Source organism: Nicotiana tabacum, chromosome 21 (assembly GCF_000715075.1).
Source record: "Nicotiana tabacum cultivar K326 chromosome 21, ASM71507v2, whole genome shotgun sequence".
NCBI lineage: Eukaryota > Viridiplantae > Streptophyta > Magnoliopsida > Solanales > Solanaceae > Nicotiana > Nicotiana tabacum.
This window is the reverse complement of record NC_134100.1, coordinates 35,954,189-35,968,991: the sequence shown is the minus strand read 5'-3', so window position 1 is coordinate 35,968,991 and position 14,803 is coordinate 35,954,189. Positions and strand designations below refer to the sequence as shown.

At 37.1% G+C, this 14,803-nt stretch overlaps 2 protein-coding genes and 1 long non-coding RNA gene across 3 annotated transcripts; 2 read left to right on the top strand and 1 right to left on the bottom strand.

Annotated features, from left to right (window-relative positions):
• Positions 1 to 1,247: 1,247 nt before the first annotated feature.
• On the top strand, positions 1,248 to 5,735 carry LOC107770455 (uncharacterized). The gene is made up of 6 exons (XM_075242212.1): positions 1,248 to 1,405; positions 1,531 to 1,627; positions 3,176 to 3,972; positions 4,120 to 4,231; positions 5,339 to 5,434; positions 5,516 to 5,735. The coding sequence occupies exons 1-6, from the start codon at positions 1,347 to 1,349 to the stop codon at positions 5,597 to 5,599; spliced, it is 1,245 nt and encodes a 414-aa protein (XP_075098313.1). The 5' UTR covers positions 1,248 to 1,346; the 3' UTR covers positions 5,600 to 5,735.
• A 440-nt stretch (positions 5,736 to 6,175) lies between these two features.
• LOC107770459 (ABC transporter B family member 19-like) lies at positions 6,176 to 14,176 on the bottom strand. Its single transcript, XM_016589766.2, has 10 exons — positions 13,747 to 14,176; positions 13,444 to 13,498; positions 13,044 to 13,219; positions 12,017 to 12,217; positions 11,631 to 11,890; positions 11,202 to 11,515; positions 10,798 to 11,021; positions 8,627 to 8,970; positions 8,016 to 8,446; positions 6,176 to 7,839 (listed from the first exon to the last, which is right to left on the bottom strand). Exons 1-10 carry the CDS (start codon positions 14,044 to 14,046, stop codon positions 6,329 to 6,331), a joined length of 3,816 nt encoding a protein of 1,271 aa, XP_016445252.2. The 5' UTR covers positions 14,047 to 14,176; the 3' UTR covers positions 6,176 to 6,328.
• On the top strand, positions 11,466 to 12,008 carry LOC142175434 (uncharacterized). The gene is made up of 2 exons (XR_012704480.1): positions 11,466 to 11,564; positions 11,823 to 12,008. It is a non-coding gene; the product is annotated as an uncharacterized LOC142175434 (long non-coding RNA).
• Positions 14,177 to 14,803: the final 627 nt, after the last annotated feature.

Here is a 14,803-nt window from a genome sequence, read left to right as displayed (position 1 = left end):
GCCTCACTTAACCTTGCATACCAACTTGCGACTGAGGGACTCTGAACATACAATGTCATAATTTGGCTATGGTGCCACATTGCAAGACAATTTGCAAAACAAAATATAAAAATGAACGGAAACTAGCTCTGACTAGACATCAATATAAATCTAGGCTGACAAGGCCGTCATAACTACTACAACTGACAAACCAACAAATATACATACAAGGCCTACAAGCCCAAAATACTGCACCAACATCACTAGTACCAACATCAACACAACCATTTTCATCATCTCCACCTTCACTCTCTAGACGGAGCTTAGAAAAAAATATAAACAATTGTAGCAAAATATTTTTTTAATATTGTCTAAGAGATTTTTTGTTGAAGCTTTTTCCAAAAGGAAGAAGAATATTTTGGTGATAAAGCGGATATTACAAGAAAAAATGCATTTAAAATGAAACCAAAAACAAATGATAGTTCATTTATTCGGCTACTGAATTGGCCAAATTACGTTTTTCCTTTTTTCCCATCACATTGTGTTAGTACATATTTTGGGACTGAACTAATCGGGATTAACATCGGGAGTCAAATAAGTATTTACAAAATACTGGACGGAGCCTAATTGAAATATGTATATTTAATAGTTTTGAAAATTATTACAGTGATTAAATATTTTATGAAGCGAATATTAAAAAAATATTTTGCTACAATTACTTATATTTTCCCCTAAGCTCGGTCTAGAGAGTGAAGGTGGAAATGGTGAAAATGGTGGTGGTCATGGCGGTGTTGGTGGTGGCACTAGTGGTGAAGGGATATGAGGTGCTAGTGGTGGACGAAAAAGGAAAGGTGAGGAATAAAATGGGTTGAGGGCAGTGAGGTGACATGTCACGTGGTCAAAAAATGTTAATGCCACGTGGAATTTAGCGTTCACCTTGGATAATGTTAACGAAAGAAGCATATATTTGATCCAATTATATAACAGGAGAAATATATTCAAACACAAAATATAATAGAGGATAAACTTGATCCTTTTCTTATAGTAAAGGGGTAAATTTTGAACCTTTTCCCTATAGGGGTAGGGCGGGCAGCGTTTTTCTTTCTTTTCAGATTAAAAATCACGTGCTATGCACACGGATTTTGTTGTACAGTTAATTTTAGACGAAAATGTTAACTATGGACCAAACTTGTTCATTTTAGGACACATGAGGGATGTTGTTTGTTAGCTATAATATATTAAGGATGCACTTGAATCTGCAACTATACTTTAAAGGATGATTTTCGTCAAAACCTCGAATTCCCATTGCCAAGACTTAAATTCAAACATCTATTAAGGTTTCCTCCGCACTCCTTTCTTGCCTTGACATGGACTTGTCAACTTGCCCTTTCTGTAATCTCACAGTTCTCACCCTTGAACTCGAAAGGTATACCCGTAAAACTTCGCTTGTCTACTCTTCTTTTCTTTGTGCTTGTTTGTTATTCTGTTATGTTCTATGCCAATTGCTAATTTTTTCTTTCACATGTTCTAAATTTGACACTATTAATACAGACACGCAAACAGTCACTTCGACGATGAAGACATTTCCAAGGACTTGGAATTGGCACAAGAAATTTCCCTTGCCTCCTCAAGTCCATCTTATTTCCAGGTACCCCTTTTTCTCTTTGTGAATTAACTATTAATACTGCTCTTTTATTAGATCTTTGATAATCCCTGGAAATTATTAATTTGACTATCTACACAATGGCCATCACCATTTTTGTAACCCTTAGGGGCAGTGAGGGGCATATTTGACTAATGACCCTCTTTGGGGCGAAGACTCCAAAATCTAAAAGTAGGGTTAGGGTTTCAAACTTCTCGTTAATAATAGGGTAAGCTTTCGAACTGCCGTTGGCAATGTGGGATGGATAAGCATCTTTACCAATGATGTGGGTGCTTTTGTTATTTGCTAGTTGGTTTTATCATTAGGAAGGAGCTTTGGAGCAACACTAAAGTTGTCTCCCTCTGACCTACATGTCACGAGTTCGAGCCATGGAATGAACCATTAATATTTGCATCAGAGTAGGCTTCCTACATTACAGCCCTTGGGGTGCGTCCCTTCCCCGGACCTGTGTGAACGCGAGATGCTTCTTGCACCAAGCTGCCCTTTTCTTAATCATTTCGTAGATAACCTTATAGTCTGAAATTGGTTAATGTCTCTTGTAAATATATCTTTAATTGTAACTATGATTGCAAAATTTCATATGGAAGATTCTTCTATGTGGATCTGGAAGAAGCTGGTTTTTAGACTTCCTAATAAGTTATTTTTTGAGAAAGGTAAGAACTTGAATACATCTATCATTAGCACAAAGGCAGTGCTAAATGCTGTGTTACTGTTAAAAAACAAGAAAGTGTATCCCTGTTCTTCTTACAAGGACTCTGTAGCGTCTAGGATAGACTATGCATCATCTACAAGTTGTCCTTCTAACAATTTACAAGGACTTCTTAATAAAATATGCATAACACTTAGGTTTTGCCTAACTTTCTGTCTTAATCGTGACTTCTGCTATGTTGCATTCTGAAGGGTTTTTTCCCCTCCTTAATTAAATTAAAACTTTTAAGGATTTGCCTAACTTTTTGACATTATTTATAACTTTTGTTAAGTTACAATTTGAAGGAGGAATTGAAGATCATTTCCTCCTTCAAATTTTATTATATTTTTAAAGATTTCTTAGCTTTTTGACATTATTTGTTACCTTTGTTAAGTTACATTGAAGGGCTTATTCTTCTTTCATATTTAGTTAATTTTTTTAAGGATTTGCCTAACTTTTTTGATGTTACCTGTAACTTTGTTAAGTTATGTTTTGAAGGTTTTCTTTCCTCCTTCAAATTTAATCAAATATTTTGAGAATTTTCCTAACTTTTTTCAGCGTTACACTTTGAGTTTCTTTTCTTTTCCTCCGTCAAATTTTATAAAACTGTTTCTACCTCCATATAATTTTGGAGTCAAATTTGTATTTTTTGGCTGCAAATGTTTAAGAATTTTAGAGCATTAAAATTTCTAATATTCTTAGTGTATTTTAAATTGGTAAAATTTGTCGTCCAAAAATGGCTTGTTACATAAGATGGGATATAGGGTCCTAAAAATAATGAAAAGGTTGTAACCTTGTTTTTTGCTAGCTCTAACTTTCTAAAGACTTGTTTACATGATCATCAGGTTGATCATGCCATGCAGTGTGAAACCAGTTCTCGGAAGAATCATGAGAATAGTTTCTTGAAATGTGATGCCAAAAATTGCACACCCGGAGAGAAAGATCTAACTGAAGAGATAAGGATTTTAGCTAGTGTGCAGATCAAGGAAATCTGCCCTCAGATTGGACAAGGCTCGATGGATTTGTTGAAGAACTGTTTAGAGTTGGAGACTGAAAAGACCACCACTATTTTGTGTGGTTTTGTTGATCATTTTCAAAGCAGCCCTTCAGAGGATTTTGGGTGGGGTTGTGGGTGGCGTAATATCCAGATGCTTAGTTCTCACTTGCTTAAGCAACATCAAGAAGCAAGGGAGGTGTTGTATGGAGGTTCTGGGTTTGTACCTGACATCCCTTCACTCCAAAGATGGCTTGAAATTGCTTGGCAAAGAGGCTTTGATAAACAGGGCTCAGAAGACTTTGATCGAGCAATTTATGGCAAAAGAAATTGGATTGGAACAACAGAATGTGCTACACTCTTCCGTTCGTTTGGCGTTCGGGCCAGAATAGTGGACTTTATAAGCCGTGACTCTAGGTCTAATGGAGTCGGGAATTATGTCAGCAAGATGTCACTGCAGGTTTATGGACCAATGGATAGATATCTGTCCAAAAAGAAAAATGATATATCTGAGGCTGTTTCTATTTCGTACGATGTAAAGGCTAAGCCTAGGGTACAACAGGCACTCGTTGATTGGGTGTGGAGTTACTTCTGTGACAATAAATTCAAGAATTCAAGCAATCATGGTATCCTAGTGAGTCAAAAAGCGTAAGTGAATTTAGTCAACAACTATATTTCCTTGATTAACTAGGACTATGCAATCATCTTATTTTTCCATGAATTTTCTTTTCCGAGTTGTTTCATCAACATTATCTCTTTTTGTAGTGGGATCGCTTATAAGCTTCATTGAAACAGGCCCTTGTACTTCCAGCATGATGGCCATTCAAGAACCATTGTTGGGATTCAAAGTAGATGTCAGAGAAATGGGTCGATACATTACAATCTATTGATCTTAGATCCAGGTCATGTAAGTATATGCACATGCATTGATAAGCAAGTCTTTTATCACGGCTCTATTATTGCTTTGTTCTTTATGCACATCCCTGATGGCTATATTGCGATACTTCTTGAAAGGATTTTTAGTTATCCCTGATGACCATATTTGTCATATTCCTTGAAAGGTGTATGTTACATCCTTAGTCTCCTCTTCCCTAGTTAAATGATTATAATGAGTTTATTTTCTTTTATAAACCATTTTCTTGTTATCTTGCCGGTGTTACTGCCTGTTGCTATTGCTTTTTTCATCTTTCCTTGAGCTGAGGGTCTATTGGAAACAACCTCTCTACCTTCTCAAGGTAGGGGTAAGGTCTGCATTCATGCTATCCTCCCCAGACCCCACTTGTGGGATTACACTTGGTTTGTTGTTATTGTTGTATTAACTGAAGATGGAACAGCATATTACATTAGATGTTGGTTTTATGATTCAGAAAGTTGGCTATGCTTCATGACTTCCTCTTTTGGCAGTTGGGTTCATGGTTTAACCTGCTTATGTATCAATTATCATTGGTTCCAGAACTAAGAAGTCTTAAGGAATTTTAGACTTTTGCATTAAATGTGTTGTTAAGGGTATTCTTACATTATCAATACAACTGGAATTGTATTATGTGGTCTAGATAAGCACATATGAGAGATTCGTGAATGTGCTGCTCTCATTTAATATTGCTGTGCTGCAAATGTGCACACTTATTAAATGTTATCGTTTAAGGTTCTTAATCATGTTTCCTTGCATGTTGTAGTTCTCATCACTTAAGGTTAAGACATGATTTGGGAATGCCTGAAGATGGGATAGTTATCGAAATGTTTTGCTTTCTCCTCCCTCCTTCTCTTGTTGAGGTGTTGAGAAGAAATCAAATAATGCTGTTCATTGCAAAGCTATTTAATGCCCTTCCAAGTTAGGGCGAAAGCTAAAAGACTTCTGATTTTATCGTTCTTTTTACTCGTAAATTTTGTCAAAATATCAAATTGCCTGTCCCGGGGTTTTAATTGCTGGGGGGCCTTCCATGTTCCCTTTATGATAAATCATCTATAATAGCTCTAGATTACTTACCAGAAGTTCCACTATGCCATGTCTCAGCCAACAGAATCCCTGGCAAAATCTCTTAAAGAAAATGCCGGTTGGCAAAAGCTAGTAAAAAGAGGTGTCCACACCCTGAAGAAGCCATTATATCAGGTATTACTGCATTTCAACCGTCTGGCATTTATTTGAGTGTCCTGTGTTATGCTATCAATTAACATACTATTTCTCTTGCAGTTGTGTTTTATTGATCCTGGAATTGCCTCTGGGGAAGAGATGGAAAGACTAAAGAATCTACACAGTGTCCGCGTTGAAGTTTAGTCCTAAAATCTAAAGGATCTACAATATCCAACTTGAAATTTAGACAAAAATCTTAAAGGGGTGCTCTTTCGTTACATGTAACAATCCTGTGTACTCAGTCATTGTGGATATGAAATATAAGTTAACTGTTTTGCCATATGATTTCTGCATATAATAGCTACTTAGACACAACTCTTTTATCTACCAAAACGAGAAAAAGGATTTAGGAGGTGGAAGTGTGTTAAGGTCCCTAGTTTTGGATCTGAGTCACCAGATGATTAACAGGAAAATCAGGCCCAACACGCAGGTCTCGGCCCTTGTTCTTCTTCCTTGGCTTGCCTATGATTGCTGAATTTTGCAATTTACTAAAAGGGAATTGCAGACCTTGGAACTCATTTGAGAGAGTGTCTAATCTCTTTACTTTAAGGGAAATTCAACCTGTTTCACTGATAGACATTAACTCTCTTAAATGGCGTGTTGCAACTTACGATAGCTCGAATCGTAACAAAACAAATTTAAAAAATTATCTAGAGTCCTAACTCACTGGTTGAAATAGCAAAGTCCTAACAAAATAAAAATTGCAAGAGCTGTAATTCACTTAGGAAACTTATCTAAATCTAACTAAATAATTCAACAGCTATCAATCCCATATGGCCATACCTGCCCTATCTGGTATATCATTTCTCAACATATGCAACAGTGTGAAAACTAACAAATATATTGTTTACATGAGGGTGACCCATATCTGGTCTATTTTATGCAATTATCAGGGTGCTTCAATTCCCTCCCCCCCCCCCCCCAAATACTTTGGAGCCTAACAAATCTTGAATAAACACCATCTGTTTCTGCCATCAGGTTTGAGTGGCTACCCTTTTCTACAATCTTACCTTTGTCCATAACAATTATAGTATCTGAATTTATTACTGTGGAAAGCCTGTGTGCCACTGTGATTTGTGTCACTTTCGTGCCCCCAAAACTGTTTAGTTTCATTGATCCCAGTGCACTCACCACTGCCCTTTCTGACTCGGTATCTAAGGCACTTGTTGCTTCATCCAACAGCATTATTCTTGGCTTTTTGAGCAAGGCCCTTGCTATTGCTATTCTCTGTTTTTGCCCTCCAGAGAGTTGGGAACCCTTCTCCCCCACAAGAGTGTCATATCCGTCAGGCAAGTTACTTATAAACTCATGTATGTTTGCTGACCTTGAGACTTCCACTATTTCAGCTTCTGATGCTCTTTCACTCCCATAGCAGATATTTTCTCTAATTGAGCAGCTAAACAGGAGTGGCTCCTGTTGTACCAATCCAATCTGTGCCCTTAACTTTCTAAGATTGTAATATCTTATATTCTTGCCATCAATCAGAACTTTTCCCTCGTTAATATCATAGAATCTCAGTAACAACGCCACAATTGAAGATTTTCCAGCTCCACTTTGCCCAACAAGTGCCACCTTTAATCCAGCTTCAACTTGTAGACTGAAATTGTTGAGAACTATTGCTTTTGGTCTCGATGGATAACAAAACAGGACATTTAGGAATTCAATTTCTCCTTTAATAGTTTCATGTTCTGAAGTATCTGGCGCGTCTGGTATAATTTCTGTGCACCGGTCAAGGTTTTGGAATACAGGTTTTAGTACATCTATGGCTGATAGTACTGTGGGTATCAGTGTCCATAGTTCTGTAATTGAGGGTACAGTTAGGGAGAATATCTGGTATGCCCTTATCCCATTCTCAAAGCTGGCTTGGTTCCTGTCGACAAGAATTGTTGTGTACCACAAGGCTACTGCATGAGCTATGTTCCATAAGCAGAGAGAGGTGCCTTGGATAATTCCAAATTTGATGCTTTCTGTCTTCCCTTTCCTAAGTGGCCTCTTCAAAGACAGTTTGGCCTTCTCGAGTATCTGCTCTTCGTGGCAAAAAGACGCAACAGTCTTTATATTAGTTGCAGATTCAGAAGCTAGGGCAACAAGTTCTGAGTGTGCTAGAGTACCATCATCAGAAAATCCTTTAGCTGACTTTGCTTGAATGAGGCCACCTATGAAGTGGCATGGCATCACAGCCCAGGCTACCAGACTCATTCTCCAATTAACTATCATGCTGACAGTTGTTGCAATCACTATGGATGAAATGCACTGAACAATGACAGACATGCGGTCAGATATTATGATCTTGACTGTGAATGTGTCACTGACTATCCTTGATGTAAGTGATCCAATACCGTTTTCGGGCTTTTCAAACCAAGCTAATTCATTTCGTAGTGTGGCTGCAAATAATTTTTGAAATATCATAAACCTCAACTTTTATATTGGTAAAACAAAAAGTTTCTGCGTAGGGAACAAAACTGAAGGTAAAATAGCCATGGAGAAAAGAGGAAATGGAAGAAAACAAAAACAGAAATTGATGTATCTGATCTTCCAGGAGTTCATGTAAGTAGGATACCTGTATACAAAGCTCGCCTGAGATTTGTCATGGCCTTTTCTCCAACTATTCCAAATAAGTAATGCTGCAAAGTGTTAGCAAACAAAGAAAGCACCCCAATTGAAGCAAATATTGCTGAATACAGAGCTACTTTCTCCTTTGAATCAGGATGGTAATATGCCACTCCTATCGTAATGATGAAGTACCCAAAAAAAGGTTTGGAGATGCCTGCAAAAGCTGCTGCTAAGGAGCCAATAGTAGTCTTTATGATCTCTTTCTCAGTCAAGGCAAACCAGATTCTGAAGAATATATGTGTTTCTTTTTTCTGGATGTGCTCCTTCTCAGGAAGTTCCTTAACCTCTCTTTTGCTTTCCCTTGGCTCATCATGTTGCTCATCGTCCTGAGATGAATCCTCTTTTATGGGAAGAGTTTTCTTTTTTGTAACTTCCGACCTGTCAATTAAATGTATTTCATTTAAGTTCAACCAGTTTAATTTGTAACGATGAATATGTATTTGTTGTTGTTTGTTGGCAGTACCTCCTTGGTACTTGCCTTAATAAAATTACCTTATTTTATCCAAATAAAGGAAAAAGAAATTGTAACGATGAATATGAAGTGGAGTATAATCTGACCTGGTTTGACATTCTTCACTGATGTGCTGCATGCTAAATAAGCTATTGTAGAATGTACTCGTATCTAATAGGTTATGATGTGTTCCTGTCTCCACTACTTTCCCGTTCTCAACAATAGCTATCATATCTGCATTAACAATAGTTGACATTCTGTGCGCAATTAAGATGACTGTTCTGCCTTGCGCTGCTGTTTCAAGTGCTTCTTGAACTTGCTTCTCCGACTCTGTGTCAAGTGCACTGGTGGCCTCATCAAGCAAAAGAATTGGAGGATTCTTTAAGATTGATCTTGCTATTGCAATTCTTTGTTTCTGTCCACCTGATAGTTGCCGACCACTTTGCCCTACCTAGGAGAGGACATTACAAGAAAGCTAATTTAGCAGGCTTTGGTTTTTTCATGGAAGCTGCGCTAATACAAGAATCAATACATAGTTTAGAATGTACTGTGAGGTCATGCCTTAAAGCTACTTTCCTTTTGATTATCATGCTGGGAGGATGACAGAGGAGCAATGAATATTTCTTCGATAAGAATTTGGAATCCTCAATTTAGGGCATTTGGCTCTTGATGTCCTACAGTAGTAATTAGTAAATTTTTATCGTTAATCGTATTCCACCGTTAGATTTCAATTTACTACTTTAGGGATTTTCTTACGTGAGTAACCCTCTTTGATTATCAAATGGTTTCATCCTTTGTCAGAGTGTACTTCTTATACGGGGTTGTATGTGGTAACCAGCTGTTCTTATTTGCCTTCTTTCTTTCATTTTCCTACTGTGCTATACAGGAAAATTGAATAAGGAAACAGCACTTTCAGGTGATCTCAGCAAATGCTCTCTTGAGCTTGTACTGCAGCTGAAATTGGTGTTCATGGAATTATATTGGTTCATTTGAATCTGTATATCTACTGTACGAAATCTGTGTGTTCTCATCCTTCTATTTAGCAATCTCTTATTGTCAATGTCTCAAAAGGAATCTAACAGGGAAGTCATTTGTCGTGGTTTGGGTAAAGGCAGTAAGACTTGCTAGGTGCACAGCTTTTTCCTCCAGGCGTTCTCAAGCCCAAGACATGCCTTTGGGTGTCCTTTTTGTTTCTGAGGTGGAGAAGCGGAAAATCCTTTTTTTATCCTGATCATGAGGAGCAAAACTTATCATGATCTGGCTTTGGTATGCAAGCTATGCTTATCAGTTCTTTTTTAATTGAATCTTGTCTTTTTAGAGTTCATAAAGGTCTAATTAGCTTCTGATTATCCCAGCTAATTAAGGATTCTCTGCAGATGAGACTTCGAGCTATGATGATGCCAAAAATTAATGCTAATATCTTTAGTTTAGAATGAGAAGTCAACACCTACGAATTTCATTAGGATGCAAACATTAGCTTTTGGTACTTGTTTTATTTCTCGAAGTGCATTTATGTTTTTGTTCTGTTTCATTTGGCCCCTTGGATGTTTCTAACTGAAATGTTGGATTTGGGAGACACTCTCAGATGTTTCTCCTCAACTTTGATTCTTTAGGAATCTACTAGGTTATGAACTAGCATGTTCAAGTAATTGTAGACAGGTGTGGTAGACTGTCTTTTTGATGAAGCTAGAAAACTCTTTCAATGTCTGAAGTATCATTGGAGGATATATAATGCTACCTAAATTCATATGGTAGCTAACTTCTTCTATTTATGAATATCCTTCTCCTCTTCCCCTCATCTTCCTCTTTTTCCTTTCTTTAGCAATACCTCTAATTGACCCTATGAATTGTAGAAACATTTTTTATTATTATACTCCCTCCGTTACAATTTATTTGAACCCATTTGACTGGGCACGGAGTTTAAGAAAAGAGAGAAGACTTTTGAATATGTGGTATAAAATGAGGCACATATATTTTGTGTGGCTATAAATCATTGCATAAAGGTAAATTGTTGCCAAATAAGGAAGGAGGTCATTCTTTTTGGCACGGACTAAAAAGGAAATAGGTTCACATAAATTGAAACAGAGGGAGTATTAATTTTCATGTTCTTTCCGGCATGATTTGCCCATTACTCCATGACCAAATAGGAAATTTAATCATTCATTTAATTGAAAATATGCAGAACTTAATACCACAAACTGTGTAGATGGCTATATTTCTTTTTTCTAGAATCAGCCTAATGAAACAGTTATCATTGTCTGAGTGCTAGTGGTCTGACCTCTGTTAGATATTGATCCGGTAACTGGGATATGAAAGCATGTGCATTTGCCAAGAGGGCAGCTCTCTCAATCTGTTGATCATCTGCGTCTATGTTTCCCATCTTAATGTTATCTTTGATGCTGCCAGCGAATAGTGATGGCTCCTGGGAAACTACTCCTATGTGTCTTCTAAGAAACTTTAAATCAAGATCCTTGATGTTGTGGTTGTCAAGGAGAATATCACCTGATGGTTTTCATACACAGTGAGTTTTTGGATTTTGTGTGATTCAGCTAATGTATTTGATTGATGCAGTATGAACATTATGAAGCTTTTAGACATTTAGATGTGAAACATTTCTTTTGTCAGATGCTCTTGCAAATTCAGCATCTGAGATTTGTAATTAATAGTGAATATATGACCAACCTCTCATGGGATCGTAAAATCTCATTAGTAGTGACATGATGGTGCTTTTACCGCACCCACTACTTCCAACAAGTGCCGCTACTTTTCCCGCTGGAATTGTCAAAGAAAACCCTTGAAGAACCAACTTCTCCTGCCGTGATGGGTAAGCAAAGTGTACATCCTGTATCTTGATATTGCCATCGATTACTTCAAATGTCATCCTTCCGGAGTCAGCATTTATTGTGGGTTTTCTGTCGATCATCTGGAAAACTTCTCTTCCGGCTGCTTTTGCTTGATTGAAGATTTGTATATCTGGTGCAGCATACGTAAGTGATCTGAAATTTGAGAAAGAGAACAAAAACTCATCTAGTTGCTGTTTCTAAGGTACTTGGTTTTTCTCTTTCATAATACGAAGTGTCTGTATATAGAATATGAAGTTTTGGCTCTTACATTGCTCCAAAGAGGATGCTCATAACTGCAGCTATGACATCTCCTCCACTGGACCTCCTGGCTGCTACTACAACAGCTCCCACCCACACAATAAGAGCCCACGAACTGAAAGTTATAGTTTGGAACATGCCTGTCCCAAGACCTTTTATAAATGCTTCTTTCTTGCTTATGCTCATTTGTCTTTCTGTGCAGTCTGAGAACGATTTGATTGATAAATTCTCTCCAACAAAAGCAAATACAGTTCTTATCTGGGAGATCGTCTGTCATATAGCATCAGATATGCAGTATGAATAAATTGTCATCTGATATTGTAAAATAAGCTTGGCTCATTGGCCTATGCTTTATAATATGAAATTGTCACTGAAGAAATTGCTATAACTTGTCACCTGTTCTACCATTGATGTGGCCTCTGACAGGTATGTCATTTTTTTATTCGAAATCAGACTCATTCTCTTTGTATAGCTGGCGCCAGTTAACATAATCAGTGGGACAACTAGTAAGGATAGGAGTGACACTTCCCAGCAGGATATGAATGCAATCAAAACTCCAGAACCGAAAGTTGCAATGCATGATAGAAAATGTCCCAACTGTCATGGAAAAGGAAAAAATGTTAGGTTGAAATGGATGATAGCAAGGTAAGTGCTAATATTAGATTATAAATAAGTGAGAGATTTGTGAGGCTTCTTGATGTCTAAGATGTCATAAGGTAAATATTGTTAACTAAATCTTTCCAACTGTTATGGACCGTCTTTGAACTCAATTTCGTGCGACAGGCAACTGGTTCAGCTCTGAGGAAGCAATTCTAAAATCTACTGAAGTAGCTCTATCATGTGTGAGGAAATATCCATTTGTATGCTAAAATGGTCGATGCAAGCTAGCACCGAACAGGCTTTTTTTCCTTCCCTTTTTATAGCTTATTGAGCTGTTTCATCACTGATTCAATCATCAAGTTCCCTTCATCCTACGGATCTTAACTTCATTGATCACTTAAGTGCTTTCTTACTTATCATTAAACTTCATTATGAGGAGTAAGGTTCAAAAAGTTTGGTCTCGGACTTTTTTTAAAAAAACTAACAGCTCTCGTAGAAAGTAATATTCATTTCAAGTTTGGTCAACTTTGCCTGGACTGGATTAATTTCCTTCATAAGGGGTTGGTCCGTGTCCTTAAAGGGACCTGGACCGGGCGACATTCTCAACTGGACCAGCCGGGTTCTGGTGTCCAACCCATGGCCTAAAAGATTGGATAAAGCTCCTTCCTTGAGAAATTTAACCAGGCTCGACTGGCTCCTAGTGGCCTGGTCTGGTCATATTTAAGTGGAGCAGACACTTTGCATTCATGGCACCTTAAGATTAAAATAAAGCAGCATATCATAGATTGCTAATGGAAGCCAAGAATAATGTTGAGCTATTTACCTTCTCTCCTATGGTGTCCTGTATGAGTGACATGTGGTTGCTTATGCCAGTAAGTACTTTGCCACTAGTTATATCTGTATCAAAAGCCCCAATATCCTGTCTTAAGACTGCACTTAGAAATTTTAGTCTCAAGCCTGCTACTTGTCTTTGACTAGCGTACATCCAGCATCCTATTTCTGCATATCCCACATTAGCACTTTTTAACTCCAAAATCTTTCTACTGTTTCAAACCATATTCACAGTAAAATGTCGTTGCTTGGTTTTGAATTTTCAACTTGACATTTTCTAAACTGCTGTTATCATAATCTTTGCAAGACAGACTTGCTTATTGAAACTTTAGTATATAGTAATAACGTTAATTTTAAGAAAAGAATTAGTATGATATTAGTAAAGTCGTTACCCAGAACTCCAGCAGGAAATGTTGCAAAGGCCATATACCATACATAAGGAACGACCTGAAATAATTGTGAGAAAGACAGCTTAATAAGACCCCCCTTCGCCTGGTGAATAAAATAGTGAATTTTCTGTGTGGCCATAAATATTATGGAGAAACTTGTTTGAGGAATATTTCAAGTGAAGTAATGCTTTTCTCTTATAAATCTTCATTGTTTTATGTGAAATAATGTATGTTTACCTTTTATCAAACTTCAACTTTAAATATTCTTTTTTCAACTTCAACCATAGCTGAAGGTTTGAGACATACCTTTTTGAGGGCTCTAACCATAGCTGCAGTATCATCAATATTATTTCCAAATGCATCAAGGGCTTTGCCAAGAAGAAAATAGCCAACAGGCTGGGCAAGTCCATGGACAATGGAACCCAGTGTTCCCAAAGCCATTAACGTCCAGTCAAGTGCATCTGCTTCACTCAGCAGTTTGTGAAATGGCAAAGTCTCAGATCTAGCCTTCTTAATCGTGTCGTCTTCCTCCTCACCTTTTTTTCTCTGATTATCAATGGCTTCTCTAACTTGAGCCATCTTAATTTCCTCTTTTGTTGTTTTCATGCAGACATTTATATGCAGACATGCATGTTGTTGATAACGCCCACGAGGAATATTTGCTCGGATATACCTAAGATAAAATAATATACAAACAACCTTATTTAATGGTAAACCATGATTCAGTATGTTTTCAACCCGTATTCGATCAGTTACCTATTTATCTATATATTCAATGGATTAGTCCCAAGGTTATCGACAAAAGGATTTGACTAAGCCACTTCATTTCTCCTTTTGTCCAAGTAATAGTTTCATCCCCCTTTATGATTTGACTTAGGGGTGTACATATACTGGGTTAGTTCGATTTTATCAAAATCAAATCACACTAAACCAACTATATCCGTTTGGATTGGTTCGATTTTTTCAGGGTTTTGAAATTTTTTGTTACATGAATATTATTTTAATCTTACTTTGTTCAATTTATAGATAAAATTTTAATAAGTGAATATATATTTAGTAAAAATTGACAACATATGATCTATTAAATATTCTTATGGGAGAATTTTTTTTACTAACACATGATAGTTATTTAATCTAACCGGTTTGGTTTGACTTTTCGATTTGCTGCGGTTTTCTGGTTCAGTTTGAACACCCTTAATTCGACTTAGCCAATCAATCAGCCAGTACGTATTGTTTTATGCAGCTGAGGAAAACCATGATGCCAGTTCCCATCGTTATGCAAGTGCTATATTCGGTATTCAGTATTCTGCAGTATATTCTATGAAGTATAATTATTAGGTTGACCACTAGGTTTCGCCTGCTT